Below are 27,428 nucleotides of genomic sequence, written 5' to 3'. Positions count from 1 at the left end.
CTACATGTTTATAGCTTCGACGCAGACTTCTTGATCAGAACTTTGGTCCTCCATCTCCGTTCTGATAAATATTTTGGTAGACAACTCTATTGCGTTTATTAGATTGTTCTCGAAGGTTGAAACGCTAAGTAGTTTAGTAGTAGTAGATTAGTATTTCCGGTAAGATGTAGTATATAAGAAACGCTCAACATTGTATAGTTCTCTTTCTCCATCAATAAGTCGTGCAATAAAGTTCGTTGGTAAAGTAAAAGTACCTATTTATCAGTGGCGACGAGTAAAATCGCGAAGTGAACGCGAGGTTAAGCACGTGGTAACCATGTTTGAGAATAAAGCTGGTGGTTCGGGCAGCAAGTCTCAAGCTGCATCGAAATTGATTGGTTCGTTGGATAATTTCGTGCCTGGCGAAGATTTCGAGGAATATATGGAACGTGCCGAGAATTTTTTCGAACTCAACGGAGTCGAAGACAACGTTTTCAAGCGGAGACTGATCGTCCACTTTATTGGTCTCCCAGCCTTGAAGAAGCTGCAACAGTTGCTGTACCCGAAGTCGCACAAGGAAGCGACGTATGAGGAGGTTGTAGCGAAACTCAAGTCGTACTTCAGCCCGAAGCGTACGAAAATCGCCGAGTCCGTGGAATTTTTCACGCGGAAACAGAGGGACTTCGAGAAGGTTGCCGATTACGCCGTAGAGCTGCAAGCGTTGTCAAAGCATTGCCAGTTCGGTTCGTATCTGGACACCGGATTGCGCAATAAATTCATCGCTGGTATCGAGAATAAGAAGATCAAGGGTGAATTGATGAACAGCGCAGACGAGATGACGTTCGACCAAGCCGTGGCCAAGGCGAAGGTACTGGAGCAGATCGAAGAGGACATGGTGAGGATGCAGGCGAAAGGGGAAGCGGTTAATTTCGTGAACCGCAGAAACCGAATGCAGCGAGACGGAGAACGAACACGTGGTCGGAGCGGAAATTCGTTCCGCAATGCGGTGCGATCCAAAAGCCGAGGGTTTCGGAAATTCCAACACGAGGGTCAACCGAAGCAGGAGAAGCGTGTCAACCCGAAAATACGCTGTTTTGCGTGTGGACGTGAGGGCCACGTCGCAAGACTCTGTCGGTTCGGGCGGAACCGGCCGAATCTGAACGCGAGCATCGAGCGTGAGACGGCGAGTAGCGAGTCGGAGGAAGATCGACCACATGGTGTCAATCACGTGGCATCGGTAGCTTTGTTTCACGAGTTGAGTCTAAATGGTAAGTGCATATGTTTCGAAGTTGATTCAGGAGCGACCTACACGATCATGTCCGAAAAAGATTTCCGACTAAATTTTGCGAGATGTGTTCTTCGAAATTGTGATGTGCAATTGGTGGTTACCACAGGGGAGAAATTGCAGATAAAAGGGGTTTCCAAATTCGAAGTGCAGAAGCGTTGTGATGATAAAGTGTATGTGTTGGATCTGTTGGTTGTCAGTTCGAAAAGGGATTTTCTGCCGTTGTTGGGTAGAAACTGGCTAGATGTTCTTTACCCTAGGTGGAGGGATCGATTTCTGAACAGTGTGTCTATTGAAGCCGAATGCCGCGAGCTTGATCGCGAGCGAAATGTGTTAGTGTCTCTTTTGAAAAGCCGTTATGCAGATGTCTTAACGAAGAATTTGGAAGAACCAATTGAGGGGTTTGAAGCAGAGATCCATTTGTGTGATGACTCACGACCAGTTTTCTTTCGGGCCAGAGATGTGCCTTTTGCATTAAAAGAAAAAGTGAGTGATGAACTGGATCGTTTGGTAAGGGAAAATGTGATCAAACCCACATTGAGGAGCGACTGGGCGTCTCCATTAGTAGTTGTGCCAAAAAGTGATGGGAGTGTGAGACTTTGTGTGGATTGCAAAGTAACCATCAACAAGGTGATTAGTAACGAACACTATCCACTACCAAATATAAGTGATATTTTTGCAAAATTGAGTGGTTATCGGTTTTTTGCAAAAATTGATTTGTCTGGGGCATACATGCAAATTAAGGTGGCGGAAAGTTCTCAGAAATATTTGACGGTGAATACGCATAAAGGACTGTTCACGTATCTTCGTTTACCGTTTGGAATATCTAGTGCAGCCTCGACTTTTCAAAGAGTTTTGGAGGAAATTTTAAAAGATTTGGAAGGTGTTCAGTGTTTTCTGGATGATATTTTGTTGGGAGGCGAAACGATAAAGGTGGTGGTTAATCGTGTGATATCTGTTTTCGAAAGATTGAAGCAATATAAGGTGAAGGTTAATCTCGATAAATGTGAGTTTTTGTGTAATAAAATTTCTTACTTGGGACATGAAATAAGTGAGAATGGCTTGAGGCCGAATGCCGAAAAAGTGAAAGCCATTTTGGAAGTTCCAAGGCCAGAAGATGTTTCCCAGTTGAAATCGTTCTTGGGGATGATTAATTACTACTCGAAATTTGTGCCTAATCTGTCGATAAGACTATCTCCTTTGTATGAGTTGATCAAGAAAAATAGACGGTATAATTGGTCCGCTGAATGTGAAACGGTGTTTCAAGATTCCAAAAAGTTGTTGGTTGATAATTCTGTTCTATATTTGTACGATCCTAAACTGCCAATTGTTGTTATATGTGACGCGAGTGCGGTAGGTGTTGGTGCGGTTTTGTGTCATGTGATCGATAACGTAGAAAAACCGGTATTTTATGTTTCGAGCACATTATCGAAAGCCGAACGGAACTATCCAAATCTCCACAGAGAAGCGTTAGCAATTGTGTTTGGGTTGAAGAAATTCTTCAAGTACATTTACGGGAAGAAGATTACTGTTGTGACGGACAATAAACCACTCGTGTCTATTTTTGATCAGAAGAAGGGAATCCCTGCATTAGCAGCCGCTAGACTGCAGAAGTATGCATACGCAATTTCGATTTTTGATTTCGATATTGTGTATCGAAAGGGGAAGAAGATTCCAGATGCAGACGCACTGTCAAGGTTACCCGTGAAGGGGGAGACAGGCGTGGATTCCGATGTGTCGATCTGCAGTGTGTACGCAGACGTGGGTATCGATACGCGAGAGATCGGTCGCGCTACGCAAGCTGATGAGTTTTACCGAAGACTGTTCAAGTGTGTAAGAGACGGTTGGTCCGAGCACGCGGTGCCGGACGATTTGAAATTCTACCACGATAAAGTGAGTTCGTTATCGATAGCTGGTGAGTGTTTGTTGTACTGTGAACGCGTCATCATTCCTAGTTCTTGTCGAGAACGTGTTCTCGAGCTTTTGCATGGCTGTCATCTGGGTATGATTCGGATGAAGCAGATGGCTCGTAAATATGTGTATTGGCGAGGCATGGATGACGATATCGAACGCTTTGTGAGAGAGTGTAAAACGTGTAGTATGACTGGTAGATCTGTTTCTAAAGAGTATGCGAAATGGCCGAATACTGGTAAACCTTTTGAACGGTTACACATCGACTTTTTCTATGTTTCGGGAAAAACGTTGTTTGTGGTGATTGATTCTTATTCAAAGTGGATGGATGTGAAAATAATGAGAAATACAGATGCTAACTCTGTAATTAAGGTGTTGGGTTCTATGTTTTTGATTTTTGGTTATTGTAAAACTATTGTGTCCGATAATGGTCCACCCTTTGGAAGTGAGGTTTTCAGAAATTGGGCAAATTCGTCGAACATTACTCTGTTGAAAAGTCCTCCCTATTCCCCTGAATCAAATGGTCTCGCAGAAAGGGCAGTGCAAACATCCAAAAGATCGTTAAGGAAGCTAATGAATGACCCGAAACATATGTGTAAGCCATTGGAAAGTTTAGTTGATATTTTCCTAATGAGTTACCGAAATAGCTATAGCCAAGCGATAGGTTGTACTCCAGCAAAAATGTTGTTTTCTTTTGAACCTAGGATTGAATTGGATTGGAAATTGAAATTGGATTCTAGAGATGGCAAATCGAAGCCAATAGATAAAAAGAAAGTTAGTTTTAGCAAAAATGTTGATTATATAAAGGAAAAAAACAATTGTAATCAATATGTTCCAAAGAGAAAGCGTTTCAAAGTTAATGATCCTGTTTGGTATAAAAGTGAATACGGAGCATTTAGAAATTGGCTCGAAGGCAAAATTGTAGGAATTAATAGTCCTAACACTTATTACGTTGATGTAGATGGATCAGTAAAATTAGCTAGTAAAAATCAGCTCAAAGAAAGAATTGTTAAACGTACTGATTATATTATGCCATCATTGTTTCAAGATACCTCTAGAAGTTCGAAACGAAGAAGAAAAAAAGATTTGATTGAGTTTTCTAGGCCATTAAAAATTAGAAGGAGTACAAGAACTAAACGCAAACCAGAATATTGGCAGTATAGTTCTCTAAAATAAAAATTATAAATAATTTTTGTTGAAGGAGGGAGATGATAAATATTTTGGTAGACAACTCTATTGCGTTTATTAGATTGTTCTCGAAGGTTGAAACGCTAAGTAGTTTAGTAGTAGTAGATTAGTATTTCCGGTAAGATGTAGTAAAGCTTAGTTCTTTTAGAAATGGGACATTTACGAATGCCTGTATCTAAAAAACCATTCGTTTGAACGAAATACTTTCTATGAAGAAAAAGAAGGTAATGTTATGAACTTTTATGAAAAAATTTGAAAAAAAATATTTACCGTTTTTTGTTAAAGAAATTTCTACTTTATTCGTGGTATCTCCCATTGGCCGGCGCACACTTTTTTCAGTCATGGTATTGATCAGTTTCTCCAACTTATACTTCGTAAAATTTATATTTTAGGTAGCTTCACCCTCCTTCTTCAATTTCTGATACTTTTTGGTCCAATTCTTCTCTGGACACTGGAAACTGGAAGCATTTTAGTGGATACAGTTGTTTCGAAATGAACAAATTTGAATATTTTTGACCACATTTTTGAACGTTTTTTTTCGGTACCGGTTTTTCAGCTTAAGAGCTTTGGAACTATCAAAAAATGGTTGTTTGAGGTTGGATTTCAATGAGTCATCACTAGGCAACACTTTCAGCTTATCGGAGAAAATTGTTTTGGACGTTTCAGCGATCTACCCTTAGTTTTTCGTTTATTGAAAATTAAAAATGCTGGTATGAGACTCGACTTCCTTGATGAGCCTGAACCGTTGTTGCCGATCATGTGCTTCTCTCCAATGCTTGATTTGAACTTTGTGGACATTATTGACAGTGTTTGCATACTTATCCACCACAGAAACTCAGTAATTCTTTGAATAATCAACGGTTTTGTCAGCTATCAATTTGATAATGACGTATTTTCAAGGAAACTGTGCAAAATTATTTTTTTCTTTTTCTCTTGCATCGTACATATCTCAAAAACGCGTAAATATTAAATTTTGAAAAAAATAGGTCGAATAGTACTTTTTACAGGCAACAAAATGCTGTCAAAATTTTCAATATCCAATAACTAGTTAACGAGCTATTGGCAAATGAAAGTGTCCCATTTCTAAAAGAACTAAGCTTTATATAAGAAACGCTCAACATTGTATAGTTCTCTTTCTCCATCAATAAGTCGTGCAATAAAGTTCGTTGGTAAAGTAAAAGTACCTATTTATCACGTTCTTGAGCCGGCAGTTACCTCGCGACCACAGGACTCCGGCCTCCTACGCTATAATGTATTGCCTGGTGTTTGCAGTAGGTGTAGTCTTCACATACTCTCCAGTTTTTTATCAGTTTTAGGTAACGGGCTCGCAAATGTGACATCAATCACTGACGTTCTATCTGGTATTCCATGCTTGAGATAGGTGCTGGTAGCTCCAGTGTTACACTGCTCAACCTCCAGTCTCGCGAATGCCTCTAGTAAGCTGTGGCCTCTAGGGTTATTGCACCTACTACCCCAGTTAACCGCCAAAACGTTAAAGCCTACTCCATTCACGACAAGGGCCTTCCCTGTCAACTCGACGAGATTGTTGGTATCGATGAAGAGTTACACGATCGAAAAAAGACATAATATGCTGTTGTAGTGTGCCGTTTGCTTATGGCCTCTCACTAATTGAACTAGCAATCGCTAGTGCAATATGATTCTTAGCTGTGACATCAATATCAATCAATCAACTTTATTCCACCTATAGAGCAACTGACGAGTTCAGGTTTCGAGAGTTTTCGAATAAACGGACAACTGTATAGCCTTACCAACAACCAATAATCAATATCAACGTAGGTGTGACTACATTCAAGCAAAAACATTTTAGCAATCCTTCAAATGACTGCTCCTCTTTTATTAAATAATTGGTTTTCATGATAGTTCTTTTTTTCCAAGTGTTCGAATTTCCACAGAAAACACCTCCAATATCTTTTTTTATCCGCAAGGATTTGCTTTTGTCCGTCTGCTGCTTTGAACCTTGAATAACAGATATGTATTAAACACCCCTACAAATTCTGCGAATCCAACTAACTGGTAGGGTCTCCTCTCAGGGAGCTTTCCATAACGATAAACTCGATGAACCTGGCAACCACTTCCATATCTCTCTCGTCGTTTAAAAATAGAAAATCAATGGGCCATTTGTAAAGCGTGCACCAATAACAAAAAGCAAATGATCTCGAATTATGAATGTGCTTTTTTCTTAAATCAAGTAAAAAAAAGTTGGAAATAAAAAGCAATGCCAAAACTTGATTTTTTTGTTTCTAAAATTTGATCCTCTGCGAAGGCAAAACTTCGAGGATTTTTTCTTCAAAGTACACAAAATCATCTTAGTCAGCTCCAAAACAAACCAATGGAATTCGTTCACCCGTATCCACGTCCGGTGCCGCGAAAGCGCCGTCAGGGCAATAGATTTCACAGATGTTGTTTTCTTGTGGCCGCTGTTGTTAATATTATTCAGCAAATGTTTGGTGACCGATTTCGTGTCGAAAGCTAGGCACGAATGATTGTTAGAGAGGATCCTAAACGGGACAGTGTAATCCCAGGAGAATGGTGGGCAATGGAAATGGGAGGACTTTGCAGACAAAAAAAGGCCGCTGCCGCCGCCGGTCCGGCTGGACTTTGGCAGGACCCGTTTGATGATATAATTCAATGCAACGGAACATAATGGAGTCAGTGTACGGAACAAATCAGACAAACAGCTGACGGTCCGTTGGCGAAGGCAATGAAGGGAAGCAACAGTAAACTGGAGGAGCTTTGGGAGCGATCCACTCGAAAGGTTCCGGTGACTTTTGTGGAAAATAAAACACAACATGAAAAAAAAATTAAAGAATAAAATTATTTCAGTGAAAAACGTGAATGCAACAAAATAAACTTTTTTTGAACATTTATGGTCAATTCAACCATACTTTTCTTGAAGTTTCCGAACTTCGGTTAATATTTTTTATTACCATCATGTCAGAAATGAATTGCACGCGACCTCAACTACAGCACCCGGATTATTATTGGATGCCAAAGTTCTTTGCCTCTACTCTAACCACCCATCAAACGGGGGAGGAACTGGGGGAAAGAAAGTTTGTCCGCATTCTCGGGTTTGAATCGCCATAAAGTAACATTTTTTCACGAAAGGCATTGATAGATGTGAATATAGCCAGGTACATTGCATATTCGGCCAAGCGTTTTAAGGACAGGTGCCATGTCGAGCAGAGCAAATAACAATAACAGTAGGACGACTCAATTCGTTGAACCTTTGAGTCAATAGTTATTATTTAATCGTTTGTTTTTGTCGGGTCGTCAGATGTTACTTTATAATAGGTACTATTGATTAGCATTCAATAAGCGTTCGAGGGTTTCTAACGAAGGGATGATGGTAATAATTGGATTTGAGCACATTGGCCAAACTTCAGCTAGTCTGTTGTGAAGACAAATTTGTTCATATAAGTATGAGTTTTTTTTTTAAATTTTACGATACAGTCTAAAGTAGGTGACATTTCAAGTTAGACAAGACACTTATTTGCTCTATTTTTTTTGGTAAAATTTAATTTTGTTAGAATGACTTTTCCACAATAACTTCAATTGAACTATATTCAAATTCCATTCGCTTGAATTAGGCTTTTCTTCCATTGAAGAACCCCCTAGAGGGCAAAGGCAGCTGCCCCAACTCATCAATGATTCCGTTGCCAACGATGGTTTTGCAGTTTCCATTTTTCATCGTTTCCCGAAAAACCGAGTATCCATATTGCACGCCCACCGAAGAGGTAACACCCTTAAACCAGTCAGCTAGTTCTGAAAGTCTTTAAGTGCTGCAGCCGGTGAGAGCTGCAACAGAAAATCCTCACATTACCATACAGAAACCATTTCCGGGTGCAGTTTTTGGCGCACAGTCGCCTCACTCCGGTTGGTAAAGTACCGTTCCGAAACAGAAACTACTGCACTGGAATGATTCAGAAAAGTTGAAATACTTAATATCTTCAGAATAAGTAAACATTTTCATTTCCAGCTAAGTTAAAATGTTTTTCACTTTCCTAACAAATCGGAGAGTAAATAACTCTAAAACGAACTGTCATTATTATTGATATACCGTTTCATAGAAGATCACTTTTATAAGCAAACCAATTGATCTAATAATTCCAAGAAACAGAAAGATCCTTCCTATATAGCTTAAGGTACAGACAAGATGTCAAATTTAGTTTGAATAGAATCACAAACAAATGTCATTGGTGCTACAGCGCAGCAGACCAGACAAACAATAGGTTATATTTTTAGGGCACAAGAAATGTTTTTTGATTCTTTTTTTTTTCAGAGGGAATACGGGATGGAGGAGGAAGGTTTTTAAAATATTTGTTGAAACTTACGGTTTTCTCCAATACAGCAGCAAGCAGCAAACTTCTGCTGCCACGGACAGAACCAAAACATTGTTTGTTTTGGTTAGTATTGCTATGTTCAATTCGAAATCGAGAACAATAGATCAATGATTGCTGATGACAGGTGATGATGATACAAATGTTTACATCATCACACGGTTAGGCGAGAATACTCAAATTGGGTTTGTGGTAACACAACAGTGTTGTCAGTTATTCTGGGTAAGAGTTTTAAAGTACTCATTGAGAAATGAGTACTTTCCCGGTTAAGGAATATGATAAGTGGAGAGTGAGACAATAGCAATCGCTAATGAATTATGTAGTTATGTAATGACTAGACTGACGAAACATGAATAAAGATAACTCTATTCTACCACCGAAACCTTTGTTTTGAACAATATTTTTTTGGCGTAATTCGAGAACTTATGAAGCCGATAAAGGTGTTTCCATTTTTATTTTTACTATATTAAGTTGATAAAAATATTCTACAATTCGAACAAAACGATCACCGATACATTCGATGTGTAGCCGTTTTCAAGACCGAGAATGGTTTCTTTTATATTTTCAAACCCCATCAAGTTAAGGAGGGGAAAGCACCCAAAAAAATAATAAAACTATGTCATGATGCGAACAATTTACGAAAAGTAATGAGCCGGTTATCGTGAAATTTTGTGTGTAAACCGTTTTCAAGATCGGGAATGGTTTCTATAATCCTGTCAAACTCATCCAAATTTAGGGAGGGGGTTCCCATACAAATTGAATGACAACATACATAATGCTTACAATAGTTTCTATAATACTTTCAAACCCCTCAAAGTTAACGGAGGGGTAGGGGAGCTTCCATACAAAATAATAAAAATATAACACAATTCGAACAATTTCTTGAAAATTTGGTTTGCAGCCGTTTATAAGAATGGTTTCTTTAATACTAAACTTTCAAACCCCTCCAAATTCAAAAACGAGGGGGGGGGCTCCAATATAAAATCCTCGATGGTTTTTTTTTAAATTGATAAACGTAAGCGTGTTGACATAATTGACGATGATTTATTGATTTGACAAATAATCCTATTTTAATGTCTTATTGTTTTCATAAAGTTAAGCATACTTTTTGATTATGTGCAATTTTTCCTGTCTTTAAAAACTTCTTCCGTTTTAAAAAGAGGCGATTTCTGTATTGAAGATCTCTAGCCCTTCAACCTTCAAACCTTCAAGTTTCGTTTACACTCCAAACAATCTTAAAGTTCAGATACAATGGAAAATAGTTCGTTTTTCAATAATATTTATTGAAATTTAATTTAACTTCAATAATTAAATCAAACCTGGATTTTTTCATGGAAGGGGTAGCAAAGCACACCGGATAAGCTAGTATTCAAATAATTTTCACCACAGTTTTTTGTTTTCTTCAAAATTTAGCAAAGCACACTGGGCCAGCAATTTTATTATACTCTAGCTGATCCGGTGTATTTTGCTACACCTTCTTAAAACAAGTAAAATTGTTAAAAAATTTAAATTTTATTTTTTGTAGTTATCATTTGAAATAAATTTCGGCATAAATGAAAAGCAACCATTTAAAAATGAGAACTGCAGCTGGAGTTCTGATTTGCTATTAAAAAATAATTTCATCTGATTCAGTGAAACTTGATCTTTAAATTTGTTTTTTCTTTATCAGTTTTTTTTTGTAGTTGAACGAGAGCGGAATGGAGGAACTTCAGATGATAGCAAAAAAAAAACTCTTATTGTACTCAAATACCCTTCCATGCCAAATTTGGTCACTTGCTCGAATTGTTCTCAAGATATGCAATAAAAGTTGTATGGAACCTCTACTCCTCTCTTCATATCTTCGCAATGGAATCATTAAAGTGTTTCTCTTTTTCGTATACCCTCCCTTGAATAGTTTTTGATTGTGTAAATGTTGAAAAGGAGCCTCCCTTACTCTTCCTTTCTCCCCACTGGAAGAGTAAAGGGATACCAGAGATTAAGGGAATCATTACTCTAATACTATCATACTCTAATTCCTTCCCATGCACAATTTGGTTTCATTTGCTCGATAAGATCTCCAATTATGCAAAAAAGTTATTATGGAGCACCCTTCCCTCTTTCTATATCCTCATTGGAAGGAGGGATGAGTACCAAATATTCATTGAACCATTTTTCGTATCCTTATATCATCCCATATAAAATTTCGTTCTATTTGGCGGATTAGATTTATGAATTATGTAAAATGTTGTAAGAGAGCCCCCCTTTTCCTCTTACTATCTCCCTAATAGAAAAGGGGATGGATCTCAAATATTCATCGTACCCAAATACCCTCCAACGCCAAATTTGGTACCATTTGTAGAAACGGCATCAAAATTTCCTTCAAACATTCAATCTGGAAGTAACTCTCGTCGTCCAAAACAAAACATCTTCCGGGATAATTTTTGATCATCCAGCGGCAATGGGATTTTAGAGTCGAAATCTGATCCTCAGTAATACATTCTTGTGGGGCTCCCTTCTTCTTTTGGTACTTATATCCAATTATTTCAATGTCTTGCCAATGTACTGGCAAGAATGGCGGCCTTCCATTTTCTCAGTAAATCCTTGTTGTTGAAAGTACGAGAAAGAGAACGAAGTCCTTTTGTGTCCATAGTTTTCGATGGTCTGCCACTACCTTGCTGGCGAGAAGTTGTTGGAGATTTTAAGATATGGTAAACAGTTGATGCCGTCACATTTTCACTTTTAAAATGTTGTACTGTATACTTTTTGCCGAGAGGCGCTCGCGATACATAAACCAAACAAAACAATACTTGCGAAAAGAGGAGAAGAAAAACTAACACATAGGTACACACTCTTATTTCTCACTAAATAAGCTCGTTTAAAGGGTGATACGGTCAAAATTTGGTCAATATCAACTTGACGTATTTCTTTCAATTTTGCATTTAAAAAACCTGAATACCCCTCATTTTGAAGGTGGGTGTGTGTGTAGAATGTTGCTCCTAAAGCTTAGTTCTTTTAGAAATGGGACAGTTACGAATGCGTGTATCTCAAAAACCTTTCGTTTGATTTAAATACTTTCTATGAAGGAAATGAAGGCAATCTTATGATAATTCATGAAAAAATTAAAAAAAAAATATTTATCGTTTTTTTGTAAGAATAAATTCTACTTTATTCTTGGTACCTCCCTTCGGTCAGCGCACACTTTTTTCAGTCATGATAATTATCAGTTTTTCAAACTAATACTTCGTCTAATCTGTATTTTAGGTGGCTACATTCCCCTCCTTCAATTTCTGATACTTTTCGGACCAATACTTTCCTTTTAAAAGAAACTGAGGCCACTTAAGTGGATACAGCTGTTTCGAAATTAACAAATTTGATTGTTTTTGAGCGTTTTCAATGGAATTTCTGCTGACAAACTCTGGCAATAACGAAGTAAAACCATGAGGAGATTGAACTTAAAGTATAAACGGTTAGTATAGATCGTAGGTTGCGAAGGGCACATAAAAGATTACTCTTTCTAGGCTTTTGAAAAGAGTGAAAACCATAGTTTTCGTTTTGAAAATTGTTGTTTTTTCCACAGGAACAGAATTTTGGCAAATCATTATATTTTATACAAAATAATAAGCAAATATATACTTTAATATACTCGGGACCTTGCCACGAGCAGAAGTAGTATAGGATTCAAACGCTGGAATTTGTTCAAAATAGGGTATTTCATAAGTTTTGTCGTTCATCAAAAATCATCTGAACCATAGCCTCGGAACCAGATTTACAGCTTACGAGCTGTGGATCTGGCAAACAAATTTTGTTTTAGGTTAGGTTTGAATGACTCATTATGAGGCAACACTTTCAGCTTATCGGAGAAATTTTTTTTTTTTGAAATTTCAGCGATCTACCCTTAGTTTTTCGCTTATTGAAAATTAAAAATGCTGGTATGAGACTTGACTTCCCTGATCACCCTTAGCCGAAGTTGCCGATCATATGCTTCACTCCAATGGTTGATTTGAACTTTGTGGACATTTTTGATAGTATTTTCATACTTTTCCACCACTCACACACAGTAGTTCTTTGAATAATCAACGGTTTTGTCGGCTATCAATTTGATAATGGTGGATTTTGAATGAAACTGTGCAAAATTATTTTTGCCTTTTTCTCTTGCATCGTAAATATCTCCAAATCGCGTAAATTTTAAATTTTGAAAAAAATAGGTCGGATAGTACTTTTTTCAGGCAACAAAATGCTGTCAAAATTTTGAATGTACGGTTACCTGTAAATGAGTTATCAGCAAAAGAAAGTGTCCCATTTCTAAAAGAACTAAGCTTTATTTTGATTTTGGAACTCACACTTCAGTTGTCAAAATGCCGTCCAAGGAAGAAGAGCAGCGTATCAAAATTTTGCTTGCGCATCGCGAAAATCCGAACTACTCGCACGCAAAGCTGGCAAAATCGCTAAAAGTTTGCCAAATCAACCGTTACAAATGCAATTAAAGTGTTTGGGGAACGTTTGTCGACAGCCAGGAAGTCTGGATAGGGAGAAATCGAAAACCGGAAGCCGCTGAGACGACAAAGAGAGTTGCCGGTAGTTTCAAGCGAAACCCTAACCTCTCTCTCCGAGATGCCGCAAATAAGCTGGGTGTATCGTCTACAACCGTGCATCGAGCCAAAAACGAGCCGGACTATCGACTTACAAGAAGGTAGTGACTCCAAATCGCGATGATAAACAAAATACGACGGCCAAAGCGCGATCCCGGAGGCTGTACATGACGATGCTGACGAAGTTGGACTGCGTGGTAATGGACGACGAAACCTACGTCAAAGCCGACTACAAGCAGCTTCCGGAACAGGAGTTTTATACGGCAAAGGGAAGGGGAAAGGTAGCAGATATTTTCAAGCACATGAAACTGTCAAAGTTCGCGAAGAAATATCTGGTTTGACAAGCCATCTGTACCTGAGGCTTGAAAAGCAGCATTTTCATAGCTTCCGGGACTGTCAACCAAGAAATTTACGTGAAAGAGTGTTTGAATAAACGTCTGCCGCCTTTCCGGAAGAAACACGGTTGTTCCGTACTGTTTTGGCCGGATTTGGCATCTTGCCATTACAGTAAATAGGCCATGGAGTGGTACGCCGCCAACAACGTGCAGGTGGTTCCCAAGGACAAGAACCTTCCCAACACGCCAGAACTCCGCCCAATTGAGAAATACTGGGCTATTGTCAAGCGGAACCTAAAGAAGACCAAAAAAACTGCTAAGGACGAGCAGCAGTTCAAGGCAAAGTGGCTCTCTGTGGCGAAGAAGGTGGTTAATGTTCCCAAAATGAAATATTACTAGCGGCAAATAGGACTATAAAGTCGCGAAAGACACAGAGATGTTAAAACGACTATACCTCAATCAAAACAAAGGAAAAAAAGAAACTTTACCAGAAATGATAAGTCAATGATTTGAACGTTCAACCCATAGTCGTTCAATAATATTTGACATAATTTACGGTTTTTAGCTAATACAATTGTACTCTGAAAAGAATTTCTTAACTCAAAATGTTATTCAATCATAAATGTAATGTTGTTATTTGTCTTCTCAGAGTAATTTCTAATAATGTTGAACCAGTTCATTACTTGCTTTCGTATGTTCGGTTGTCCTTTGCTCCATCTAACCAAGCTAAAACTTTCCATACGACACGTTATGTTTTTCGTTCAAAAGCACTTAGTTTTTGTAGAGAACATCTTCGCTTTAGCAATAAATTGCTTTGTTCCAACTGAAACATTATATTTATTTATTTACACTGAAAGCCTTCGGATCCGTTTGACGTTGTTTCTAAAATGATTATTAAAATTATTGAAAAAAATATTGAAACATTAAGCCACAAGAAGTTGTTTCAGATTTGTTTCAGCTCCAGCAAAAGGGTTCCGAAATTTCTCTACCAGAAGCCTTGATTCAAAGAAATTTAACCACTTTTTTTCTTGTTCTCTCTCTCTTTCTCTTTCTCTGTTTCCTGAACTACCCTGTACGAAAAAAAAACAAACATCCGGAGTAGCTCCACTCGGAATACAGAAGCACCTATCGATGGCACGAGTACACCGGAGGTCCCGAGGTCGTTCGCAAGCCACCTGTGCCAAATCAATTCGGTAATTGATCGTAATGACGAAACGTTTATCTTCTGTTTTCGGCCCCTATTTTCTGATTCCATCCGTTCACTATAGCCAAGCCATTTCATCGCCCTTTAGATGTCTATCGTTTCGTTTTACTGCACCATTACAGCGCGTTTAAATCGTTTCTCAGATCGATTAGATGTCGATTTATAGGGAGAATTCATTAGATTTGACCATTGATCAATCATTAGAAGTTTTGTCGGAAAGTTAATAAGTTTAAAACGATTTTTTCAGACATAGTCAAAAATGATCATCTAGTTGTTGAAATAAGTAACAATAGAAAACTTGAATTTATAAATTAAATTTGGGACACGACCACATAAAAGTAAAAAAAAAAACAGCACTGCAAGGCAACCATTTGAAGATGGATTAAACTTCAATTAATTCAACCTTCTTGGCTGTTTACAACTTCTAGCTTTTTTATCGTTTTATTATTATTTAGATCTCAAAAGACAAAAAAGATAATTGCTTTGTGTTGAATATAGTTCCTTTGCCTATAAAAAAAGCATCCCACGGTGTGCAATAACGCTAGGTAATATATTCCCGATGATGACGTCATTGCTATAGATCTAACGAGCCTCGGTGTATGCAGCATTTTCTAACGCGCGCAAAGCTTATTGCATTCATACTTTTAACATCGATGACTTGCACGCTTCACCACTTATTTTTCACAATATACGGTATCCACCGTACCACAACACAACTTCCGTTACCGATACTGCGTGGTGCACGTTGTTCAAAGATAGCAATGCCGTCACTTGTTCACATTCAAACGAGTTTTTCAATCGTGGGAGTAGCCTACCTTGTCTTATTTTCACCGTGAAGCTCCCCTCTATTTTCACGAAAGAGAAAGTCAAAAACGTTTTTGTTTTGTATTGATTTTAACTTGATTCACCTGGGGGTATGAAACAGAAGAGAATCTGAACTGATATTTTAGTACCCTTTATTATAGTAAATCAAAGAACTACTGACGTTTTGGATCCAAAAAGTCAGTACGGTCCGTTTATATTGGACAGTGGCTTCAGTCTCTTTGATTTACTTTTGTACTTTTGTATGACTGAAACTACGTCATTAGCAACATGTATTACCCTCTTTTACTCATGCTACAGAGGTTCTTAAAACTCTGTGCTCATACCAACTCACTTAAGGTTCCATCATCAATCATCTGACGTATACGATAAAAAGGAAAGATCTTCACTGTTGATAATCCGGAGCCAACGTCTTCAAATGATGCTCGTCGAAATTCTCATGAAACATCGTTTTTCCGATGCCTTCCTTCGCTACCAAGTGCTTCTGGACCTTCCTTTTCTTCGATGTTCATCTGAATTCCAATCAAACGATTGTCCATTTTCTAACGACTCCATGTTTTCGTTTCGATCTTCGATTGATCCAGCATCCAGTCAATATCGCAGCCATGATGATGGAAAAAAAATTAAACTATGAGAACCCCTAATATGTGTTGCGCGCCTACTTGGAGGAAAAATTCTACTGAATCAAAGCAATCGAAAAAAAAACCCTTCAATTCAACCACGGTATAAGAAAAGTTCGAATACCGGTATTACGATAGCAAATTACTATCTTCTTCCGTGAAAGTTTTAGATCGATCATGAAAGACAGTGTTGAGAAGCTGTTTGCGCAGCCAAACATCAAGACGTTAAAGTGCTACGCACTCCATTTAAAGCTGGCAAAGGAGTATCCGGTTGAGTTTCCGTCATTCCTGACGAAGGTGAAGGTAGCAGAACAGTGGAAGGAAGAGCGAAAGAAAGGTGGGCTACGGAATAAATTGGAAACACTGAATGCGAGACAACCGGTAAGAGACTATGAGAAACCCAGCGTGGCGGTACTGGAGGGTTTTGAGGTGAATCGGTCGAAGGAAAAGTTCACCGACAATCAGATCGCTCTATTGAATAAAGGTCTGAACTACGTGGTGTGGGGTGTGGAGAGTCCTAGAAGGATTGCGCCACAGCTGAAGAGACAGACGACTTGAAGAAGGGCATCAATGAGGGGGAAATTCAACGTCGAGGAAATGTAGATAGCGAAAGAGCTTAAAAATGTTCTACGTTAAGGCGGACCAGGTAAATTCGGTGGTCATCATGGACAAAACAGATTATAACCAGTTGATACAGGAAAAAATCCACGAAGGATCGTACCGAGTTCAAAGAGAGGATCCACTACCGGAGACGGTCAAGGATGTGGATAAAACGTTAAAAAACTGTGGAGCTATCTTGGAGTTTGCGCCGATCGCCTTGAAAATGTCCTATCGACACTAGAATCACAGGTTTACACAAGACCAACAAACCAGGGAACGGGACTAGGGAGATTATATCAGGTGTGAACGTGCCTATCGAAAAAGTTTCAAAGTGGTTATTCGACGAGTTTAAGAGGATGCCGAAACCCCTTAAAACAAGATCAGCAACCAACACACTTGAATTCGTCAAACACCTTCAAGCCTCGGGACGAAATCGTGGTTTCTTTTGATGTTTCAGTTTTGTTTCAAGTGTTCCCGTTAGAAAAGCTTCTAATCTGTTAGATGATTGGTTGCTTCAACAACACAATGGGAGCGCTTGGAAGCTCAAAGTTAGAAACTACAACCAATTGGTCGACCTGTGTATGGAACAAACATTCTTCAAACTTAGGGATTTGTAATGTAGACAGTGATCACTATCAGTGTGGCCTTTTGGAGGCAGCCGACATGGTCGACAAGATGCAGGAGTTTGTGCGAAGCACCAACAACGTGCACACGCACATCAAGACCTGGGTGCCGAAATTGATGGTGCTCCCAAGGTTGCCAACTATTTTTCAGAAAAGTCTGGAAGATTTTTAAAAAATGTCTGGAAATTTCTGCAAATGTCTGGACACCTAAGTTTTGAAGGTGGCGACCTTTTTTTTTGGTCCCCGGATCTCAATGTTACAATAGTATTTTTCAGTCACGTGCTCTGTCTGAATCTCAATTTAACATACATCCTCAATTGCCAAGGTTTTGAACCCTTATTGAATTCATAGTTCATAGGTTCTACTAATCATTTCCTCAGGGTGGCCACTCGAAATCAATTTTGGATTTCCCGCATTTTTCCCGACTTTTTCCCGCATGTTAACATAAAATTCCCGATTTTGTAAAAAAGGAAACAAAACAAAAATCCGAATATTTATTTTTGAAACCACCGACCTTGACCTAGATTTCTAAGATTTGCCTTTGTTTTTATATTTTTTTCAAAAATCGTCCTGAATTGCCCGATTATGTAGAAACGTGTGATGGAAAGTATGGTCTTTTTAAGTTAAAAATCATCGTTCTTTGAAACTACTATTTTGAAGATATTTTGCTCAAATTTGACCTTCATATAATTCAATCACAGAGAACAGACATACAAGCTAGCCCACGAAACTTGTGTAAAATTTCCAACGATAGTTTCGAACAATTTTTTTGTTTTTTGGCTGGGCCTTTTCGAAAACTGGTCACCTGAAAATTTGATTTGTAACTTTTGAACGGCGCAATAGATGGTACTATTTCAAGTCAATTTCTAACGTATTTTTTTAATGTCAGCATTTGAAATTTTACACACTTTTTGGAAGATTTTTTGTTCGAGCTTGTACGTCTGTTCTCTGTGATTCAATATCAAATAAGCAATTTCAAATTGCTTAGCACCTGCTTTGACATGTTTTGTCCCAGATTTCACAGGATCCAAATATCTTTGGTAATCAACGCCCTAGCAGCGACAAGTCATCTGATGCCCTTTCAATTCTTTGAGACATTTTGAATATCAGAGAAACCCCTACCTGAAAAAGACCTCGTAATACATCATATGGTAATATCATCTGATTGGAAATGATCGATTCAAAACATGAGGGGTATTACAATGGAACAAATATAAGGAAAATGAAATAATCACTCTTGGTTTTATAATTAAAAACTCTCTGGAGTATTCGACCGAATATTCGTTTGGCTGAATAGTTTAAAAGGTCAATATTTGGTATTTGGCCGTTGGCCGAGTTCGAATTTTTTCGTCCATCATGCTTCCTCTCTATGAGCGTCGGATAGAAGCTTTAACTGTTTCGCCTCCTCGGCCGCCTCTCGCTTCCGATTTGCAATAGTTTCTATAACAGATTGTTTTCCTTTTTTTTGTTTTAATAGGACTCGACATCTCTCGAGTGAGTATAACGAGCATACTGGATTAACGATTTCGTTACGGTTATTCCCGTTGTTCAATGAAGCAAGTTAAAACTAGTCAAAACCGATCCAACACGGCAGGAGGATCCATTTCGACCTGGTAGAAATCGGTCGAAGCCAATCGGAAAGAGATTGATGATCAACTGTGAATCAATTTTTACTTGTTTCGCCTTTTTCGTTCAAACTTAATTGAACAGACTTTCACCGAGCCAAAAATTCCCGACTTTTCGGGAGAAATTCCCGGCTTTTTCCTGCATTTTTCCCGGTGGATTCCAAATCCCGTCTTTTTCCCGCATTTCCCGAATGGGTGGCCACCCTGTTTCCTGCCATATTACACCATGACAAAATTGAATTTTCATAGAATCTTAGAACAATTTATGTCCAAACACAAAAGTCTGGAATTGTCTGGAAGAAATGCCAAAAGTCTGGAAGTCTGGAAACCTAAAAAAATGTCTGGCAAAAGTCCAAAAAGTCTGGAACATCCAGACAAAATCTGGAAGGTTGACATCACTGGGTGCTCCTGCAGAGTGCCATCAAGAAACGAACGGAGTTGGTGCGGAAGGCCGAGGCTGCAGAGAAGGACCTGGAGGAAGCAAAATTGGTTGCTTCTCAAGGACTTTCGAAGGAGTCCAAGCCAAGAAAAACCGCAAAAAGAGACCGCGACTCCCCCGTCGTGAACGATTCCTCCAAAAAAAGGAGGGGCACGGATTATGAGGATGCCGACGGTGAAAGCAGTGCTGGAGGCTGGCGAATGGTTAGCAATAGGAAGGAGAACGTAAAAAGAAAGGTCGTTATGAAACCAGAACCACCCCCAAAACCCAAACCTCAACGGGTGATGTCCAGGGGTGATGCGCTTATCGTGGAAGCGAAAGAAGGCACAACGTATGCGGACTTGTTCCGGAAGTTACGCGCAGAGCCAAAGTTATCTGCCCTTGGCGAGAGCGTCACCAAAACAAGACGCACCCAAAAAGGCGAACTCCCAAGTAACAATTTTAGCTTTATTATGGTCAGCAAAATATCGTTTGGACTATCGCATTAATCTTCATAAAAAGCTAAAGCGCATTTTATAACATCATCTGGACTCTAATAAAGCCAAAATCAGGCTATTTGGCCCTACCCTAGAAACGTCATCAAGACATATAATTGTTGGTCATCAATGTTGGTCACCAAAGCTTTTAAAAAGCTATTATAAAACATGTTAGAAATTTTTGTTTTTTTCGGTTCTGTCAGTTCTCGGAGTTTTTTTTTATTTTTTCCAGCAACCATAATGGTTGATGAATGATGATTGCATTATTCAGATATGATCTGGTAAAATTGATAGCTAAAAAAACCAATGTTTTAACCATATATTGAGCTTCTTTTCTACTGCCAGTCAAGATTTTAGGTAAAATGTATATGAAATAGTATCTTAAAATAAATGCGCCTCGTCAAATCTGATGGTCAATCATGATGGAATTGATGGAAAAAGGCCTGAAATTTTTTTTCCAATGCTTGCATTGTAAATCCATCAACATGGCGTCATTTTGTGCCCTTCGATTTTGCAACCAACATGGCGTGAGTCAATTCATAGTTTTATTATGGTTTAATGATGACCCCAAAAAAAGCTACGATTTGATGTTTCTCTCGCAAGCCAACCAATTACACGCTAAGGTTGAGTTCCTCATTTCTGAGTTGTTAATCATTAGTACAGTAAATGAGGACAGACTTTTTCAATGAAAAGGGATTGGTTTTTAATGACCCGTAGATTAAATCATGAGTTGAAGTCAAATTTCGTTGCCTGACGCCATCTTGAAATCCAAGATGGCGGCTTCCGCTGAACTTAAAAATGGTGTAAATGACTTGAAATCGCATGAAACCCCAACAAAATGGTATCGGGTGAAAGGGCTAAACGAGTAGAAGTTGAATTTCGCTATCAGACGCCATCTTGAAATCTAAAATGGCGGCATCCGCTCAACTTTTAATGCTTAATGCTGACAAAAAGTCGCATTAAACCACCACTATACGGGTATTGGGTGAAAGGGCTAAACTAGAAGTCGATTTTTTTCTTTCCGACGCCATCTTGAAATCCAAGATGGCAGCTTCCACTAAATTTAAAATGCTGTTAATCAATGAAAATCGCTTGAACACAACTTTTTTCACGTAATACTACATTAAAACTACTATTTTAAGACAATTTAGATCATTTTAAATCACTTTTATTATTTTTCCATTATGTTTCTAATGCATTTAGCACTTTTCTTGTTTTGTTTATAGTTTTTGTTTTTTTTTGCCATTTATGTAATTCTATTATTCCTATCATGCTTTTATGTTTAAATTGTATTGGTCTTATTCTTGCGAAAACTATAAGGTTATGTTGTTTCTGTTAACCGTCTGATTTAGGCACATGTGCCAAATTCGATGTTGCCAAAATCGAATGTTGCCAAAAACGAACGGGGTCTGTATTGTGGTGGTTTTTGTGGGATTTTCAGTCACTTACAGATTTTCAGAGAAACGCGAAAACAGATATTTGACTTCTATCATTTAGCCTTAGCACCCAATACAATATATTTGGGAGTTTCATGCTATTTTCATTCATTTACAGTATTTTTAAGTTCAGCTGAAGCCACTATCTTGGATTTCACGATAGCGTCAGAATGCAAAAATAAACTTTTTATAGCTTATCCCAATTGACAAACACCCATAATTTGGAGGTTTCATGCGATATTCAATGATTTAAAGCATTTTTAAAGTTTATAGAAAGCTGCCATCTTGGATTTCAAGATGGCGTAAGATAGCAATATTCGACTTCTACTCGTTAAGCCCTTCCACCCAATACCACCTGGGTTTCATGCCATTTTAAGTCATTTACTACATTTTAAAGTTTAGCGGAAGCCGCCATCTTGGATTTCAAGATGGCGTCTGATAGCGAAATTCAACTTCTACCGGTTGATTTCTTTCAACTTATACCCCTATAATATAGGTTTTATGCGATTTTCAGTCATTTACAGTATTTTCAAGTTGAGTGGTAGCCGCCATCTTGGATTTAAGATGGCGACGGGCAACGAAATTTGACTTCTACTCTTATTCTACTCTCTTATTACTTTCACCTAATAACCATATTGTGAAGGTTTCACGATATTTTCAGTAATTTACAGCTTTGAAAATAAAAGCGGAAGCCGCCATCTTGAATTAATGATGGCGTCAAGCAACAATTTTTTTTCTTACTATTTGGGCCCTTTCACTCAATACTCTTATTGTAAAGATATTCATACCACTTTCGGTGATTTCAAGTTTTTAAAGATGATTTTTTTTAATTTTAACTCAAAACCAACACGCATAACTTACCAAAAATGTGTAAAAATGGGAGTTCCAATTCAAATATGTGCTATCTAATCTGAGCGTGTCCTGTTTTGACATCTTGATCGAGAACTGTCACTAAGTTTTATGGCGGTTTAATAATCATGCACTGAGTGCTATTATAGAACATCCAAAAGAAAGCTTGGAGCAAACTTCTAGGTTTGTGTTTTATTATAGTTTAAAAAAAGCATTCACAACTCTTTCAAAATAACTAAAACAGCATGTTTTATAAAAGTTTTATTAGCGTTTTCAAAACCATCTGAAAACATATGGTCGTAAAAAAATTATAAGCATTCTGCATGACCATAATAAAACCGCCATAAAACGAGCTGCACAAAAAAATGCCATAATTAAACCATGATAAAACTTCCTAATGCTAGTTGGCATAATCTGTGTTACTTGGGCTGCTCTCTTCGAGCTAAAAAAAGACCCGGCGGTAAAAAGCGCCGACTTCAAGGAGCTTGTCGAAAGCACCCTAGGCGATGAAGCGACTGTCCGAGCGCTATCACAGATCGCGTCCATTGAATGTAAGGACCTTGACGAGTTTACCACGGCAGAGGAGCTCGAGAAAGCTCTCTCCAGCATACCTGGCATGAGCAACGAATCGGTAGCTATAAAATTAAGAAAGGCGTACGGTGGAATGCAGATTGCAACGATTCGCCTCTCACCAACAGCGGCCAACACGCTACTGACGGTAGGAAGTGTAAGAGTAGGGTGGTCAATAGGGCATTTTAGAACCGCACCCAGGATACCGAAGCAGATGCAACGCTGCTTCAACTGCTGGGATTTTGGTCATCTATCCCGAAGCTGCAACGGACCCGACCGGTCACGATGCTGTCGAAGATGCGGTGAAGAGGGACACTTCTCTCGAGAATGCAAAAAACAGCCGAAATGTATGCTATGCAAGCAGGAGGATGGAAATGTCCACGAAACTGGTGGCTTGGAATGTCCGGTATATATAAAGGCAAAGGCAAGCTAGTAAAACTGGAAATAATCCAGCTAAACCTCAACCATAGCGAGATTGCACAGCTTCTGCTGGAGCAAACGGTAGGCGAAAAGAAGTGTGATGTGGCGCTTTTATCAGAACCCGTCTGGAAACGGTAATTGGGCAGCGGACAGGTCTGGCTCAGCTGCTGTCTACGCCATGGGACGTTTTCCTATCCAGGAGATAGTGGTAGATTCTCGGGAGGGATTCGTGATTGCCAAAATTAACGGCATCTTTTTCTGTAGCTGCTACGCTCCACCAAGATGGACGATCGGGGAATTCAACACAATGTTGGATGAACTCACTCACGAACTGGCAGGAAAGGCCCCTGTTGTAATAGGAGGAGACTTCAACGCCTGGGCGGTAAACTGGGGTAGTAGGTGCAACAACCCTAGGGGCCACAGTCTACTAGAGTCCTTCGCAAGACTGGAAGTTGAGCTGTGCAACACTGGATCCATCAGCACCTATCGCAAGCATGGATTACCAGACAGAACGTCAGTGATCGATATCACCTTTGCGAGTTCATCATTAAAAACTGATATGAATTGGAGAGTGTGTGACGATTATACCCACAGCGATCACCAGGCGATACGCTATAGCGTAGGAAACCGAAATCCGGTGGCAGTAAGGCAGCTGCCAGTGCACGAGCGGAGATGGAAGACTAAAATGTTCGACAAGGAAGTGTGCACCGAAGCTGTATACATGCAGGACTCATCCCAGGTCCATAATGCTGAGCAGCTGACGAAAATGATGGTAGCGGTGTGCGACATGACCATGCCCAGAAGAAATACACCGAAGTGGTGGCGACGACCGGCTTACTGGTGGACTTCAGAAATAGCTGAGCTTCGTACTAGCTGTCTAAAAGCGAGACGACGAGCTCAACGGGCGAGAAATGAAGCCGACAGAGAAACGAGAGGTGCCGTTTACCGAGCAGCCAGGGTGGCACTTAAGCGAGCTATTAAAACAAGCAAAGAAAACTGCTACAGAGCGTTATGCCAGAGCGTAGATGATAACCCATGGGGCCAAGCCTATAGAGTTGCACTGGCGAGATTCGGTGGCCCAAGGTCGCCGACCGAAAAGTGTCCGGAAAAACTGAGTGAGATCGTTGCACATCTTTTCCCGCAGCATGGCCCGACGCAGTGGCCACTTACCTCGTACGACGCGGGTGCCCACGACATCGAGCCAGTAACGAACGAAGAACTCGTGGCTATCGCTAAGAAACTTGCGGTGAATAAGGCCCCTGGCCCGGACGGAATCCCAAATGCAGTGCTGAAAGTGGCGGTACAGACTATTCCGGATACTTTCAGAGTGGTGCTACAAAAGTGTCTCGACGAGGGATCTTTTCCCAATTCGTGGAAAACGGCGAAGTTGGTGCTACTACCGAAACCCGGGAAACCCCCAGGGCATCCATCATCATATAGACCCATTTGTCTGCTGGACACCCTTGGTAAGCTACTGGAGAGGATAATATTAAACAGACTTATTATCTACACAGAAGGCGGAAGTGGACTGTCGGACAGACAGGGAGATCTACGGTGGACGCCATCCGTATGGTGACAGAGTACGCGAAGCGCGCATATAAAAAGAAGCGAACAGGTGTTCGTCACTGCGCCATTGTGACGATCGACGTTAAGAATGCCTTCAACAATGCCAGCAGGGAAGCGATTGCCAAAGCGCTTCACAGGATGCTTGTTCCCAATACTCTCTGCAGGATAATAGGAAGCTTCTTCGAAAATCGAATCCTGACGTACGAAACCGAAACTGGGATACGATCTACTGCCCTAACAGCGGGTGTTCCACAGGGTTCCATACTCGGACCTGTGCTTTGGAATGCCATGTATAATGAGGTGTTAACGCTGAAACTACCAGCAGGCGTGCAGATAATCGGATTTGCTGACGATATCGTGCTCATGATTACCGGCGAAACAATCGAGGAGGTAGAAGACCTTGCAACGGTGTCCGTAGAAAGGGTTGGCATCTGGATGGAGGGAGTTAAGCTTCAGATAGCTCACCATAAAACTGAAGTTCTGCTCGTGACCAATAAAAGAGTTGTGCCGCACATGGAGATTACTGTTGGAGGGCACACGACATCTTCGAAACAGCAGCTGAAATACCTTGGAGTAATGGTCGATCATCGCTTAAGTTTTGGTGCGCATGTCAAATACTGTTGCGAAAGTGCATCGAAAGTCATAGATTCATTGGCCTGGATTATGCCGAACTGCCATGGTCCAAAGAGTAGCAAGAGACGTCTCCTTGCGAGCGTAGCACTGTCGAAACTACGATACGGAGGAGCGGCCTGGAGCTCCGCGATAGAGGTAGAGCGCAACAGATCCAAATTACGGAGCACACATCGGTTGATAGCCATGCGAGTTTCCTGTGCGTACAGGACCATATCAGCAGATGCAGATTTTGTCATCGCGGGCATGGTTCCCATCGACATAACTCTGGCGGAGGATATGGAATGTTACAAAGCAAGAGCTGTTAGAGGAGTGCGTAATATTCAACGAGCAGCGTCAATGCTCAAGTGGCAGGAGCAATGGGACGCATCGAACAACGCAAGATGGACGCATAGGCTAATCCCGAGACTTTCAGACTGGGTAAATCGGAAGTATGGAGAGGTCAACTTCTACCTGACGCAGTTCCTTTCGGGTCATGGGTGCTTTAAGTAAGACCTTCATCGGTTTAAGCTTATCAGCTCGCCTTATTGCAAGGAATGCGCAGAGACGGAGGAATCGGCAGAACATGCTATCTTTGTCTGCCCCAGGTTCAATTCAAGGCGTCAACAACTTCAAAATTTGAACGCTGAAAACATAGTGAGTGAAATGTGTCGCGACGAACAGTCATGGCGTGCTATAGTCGACGAAATCTCGCAAATCATGCGCGATCTGATAAGGATCAGGAAAGATGATGAACGGAGAGAGCGAGATAGTCAACCAAATTTGACAAGCTAATGAAAGGTCTTGGGCCTCGTATGACACTTCAATTCAAAAGCAACGCGATCTTAGGGCGCGGTATAACCCTAATCTGGACTCATACGTGTGGTGGGACTTAAAAGGTCTCACGTACTCAGCTACGATCTTTCCTGCAGCAAAAGGAAGCGGAGATACCATTCGGGGTGGTCGTGTCGGGATTCTAGCTTGGTAGTTTCTCAATCGGCCATGCCCTGGTGGTTAGAAATCCTGCGGAAGTGGTTGCTGTGACGGGCGCGAGTTACTTTGAAAGCGTTACCTAACCGGCACACGTTTCGAGGTCCCCGGGATAGTGGATGCTGTGACGTGCGTGAGTTATTATGAAAGCGTTACCTAAGGTGCCCAAGCCCGAAGCCCAAGGTGGTTTTAGTGGGACGAACCCACACACGGCAGCAAACACCCGGCTGTTATGGTTTGAAGTCAAATTTCCATCTTGTAAAAAAAAAATAAAAAAAAAAAAATGATCACTATCAGGTATCTTCCAGGTATATCACAATTCTCCTTCATAGATCTGGTGTGTACAAAATCAGTTGTTCCGACTGTGATAAAGTGTAAATTGAACTAACCAAAAGGAAACTGATAGAAAGATTCGAGGAACACGTGACTATAGCTGCTCTTACAGCTCTTACAGCGGGTGTTCCACAGGGTTCCATCCTCGGAAATGTGCCCTGGAATGCCATGACTCATGAAATATTAAAGCTGAAACTACTCATTGGCGTGCAGAAAGTCAGGTTGACGGACAATATCGTGCTCATGATCACGGGCGAAACAATCGAGGAGGTAGAAGTTCATGAAACGGTGTCTGTTGAATCTAAAAGTTTCAGCAGACTGGAGACTACTGCCGGAAGACATGCTTCATCTTTGAAACAGCAAATGGAATATTTCGGACTAATGGTCGGAAACTGCTTAAGTTTAGAAGCGCACGGTTGCATCGAAAGTCATCGACTCATTGGCCTGGATTTGCTGAACTGCCATGGTCCAAAGAGTAGCAAGAGATGTCGTCTTGCGATCGTCAGTAACACTTCCGAATCCCTAAAGGTAGCTCAACAGATCCAACCTTCGGAGCACACATCGACTGATAGCCATGACATTCTCAGAAAATATCATCGGCGGCATGATTCCCATCGACATT

At 40.1% G+C, this 27,428-nt stretch overlaps 1 protein-coding gene across 10 annotated transcripts in view; it reads left to right on the top strand.

Annotated features, from left to right (window-relative positions):
* Positions 1-27,428, top strand: part of LOC129740678 (serine/arginine repetitive matrix protein 1) — a 182,506-nt gene that overhangs the window by 37,783 nt on the left and 117,295 nt on the right. For all 10 annotated transcript variants that reach the window (XM_055732431.1, XM_055732433.1, XM_055732430.1 and 7 more), the window contains one exon: positions 14,727-14,817. In XM_055732431.1, the coding sequence (XP_055588406.1) occupies positions 14,727-14,817 (91 nt within the window). The remainder of the gene's footprint in view (positions 1-14,726; positions 14,818-27,428) is intronic.

Source organism: Uranotaenia lowii, chromosome 1, assembly GCF_029784155.1.
Source record: "Uranotaenia lowii strain MFRU-FL chromosome 1, ASM2978415v1, whole genome shotgun sequence".
NCBI lineage: Eukaryota > Metazoa > Arthropoda > Insecta > Diptera > Culicidae > Uranotaenia > Uranotaenia lowii.
This window is presented reverse-complemented; position numbering and strand designations above follow the sequence as displayed.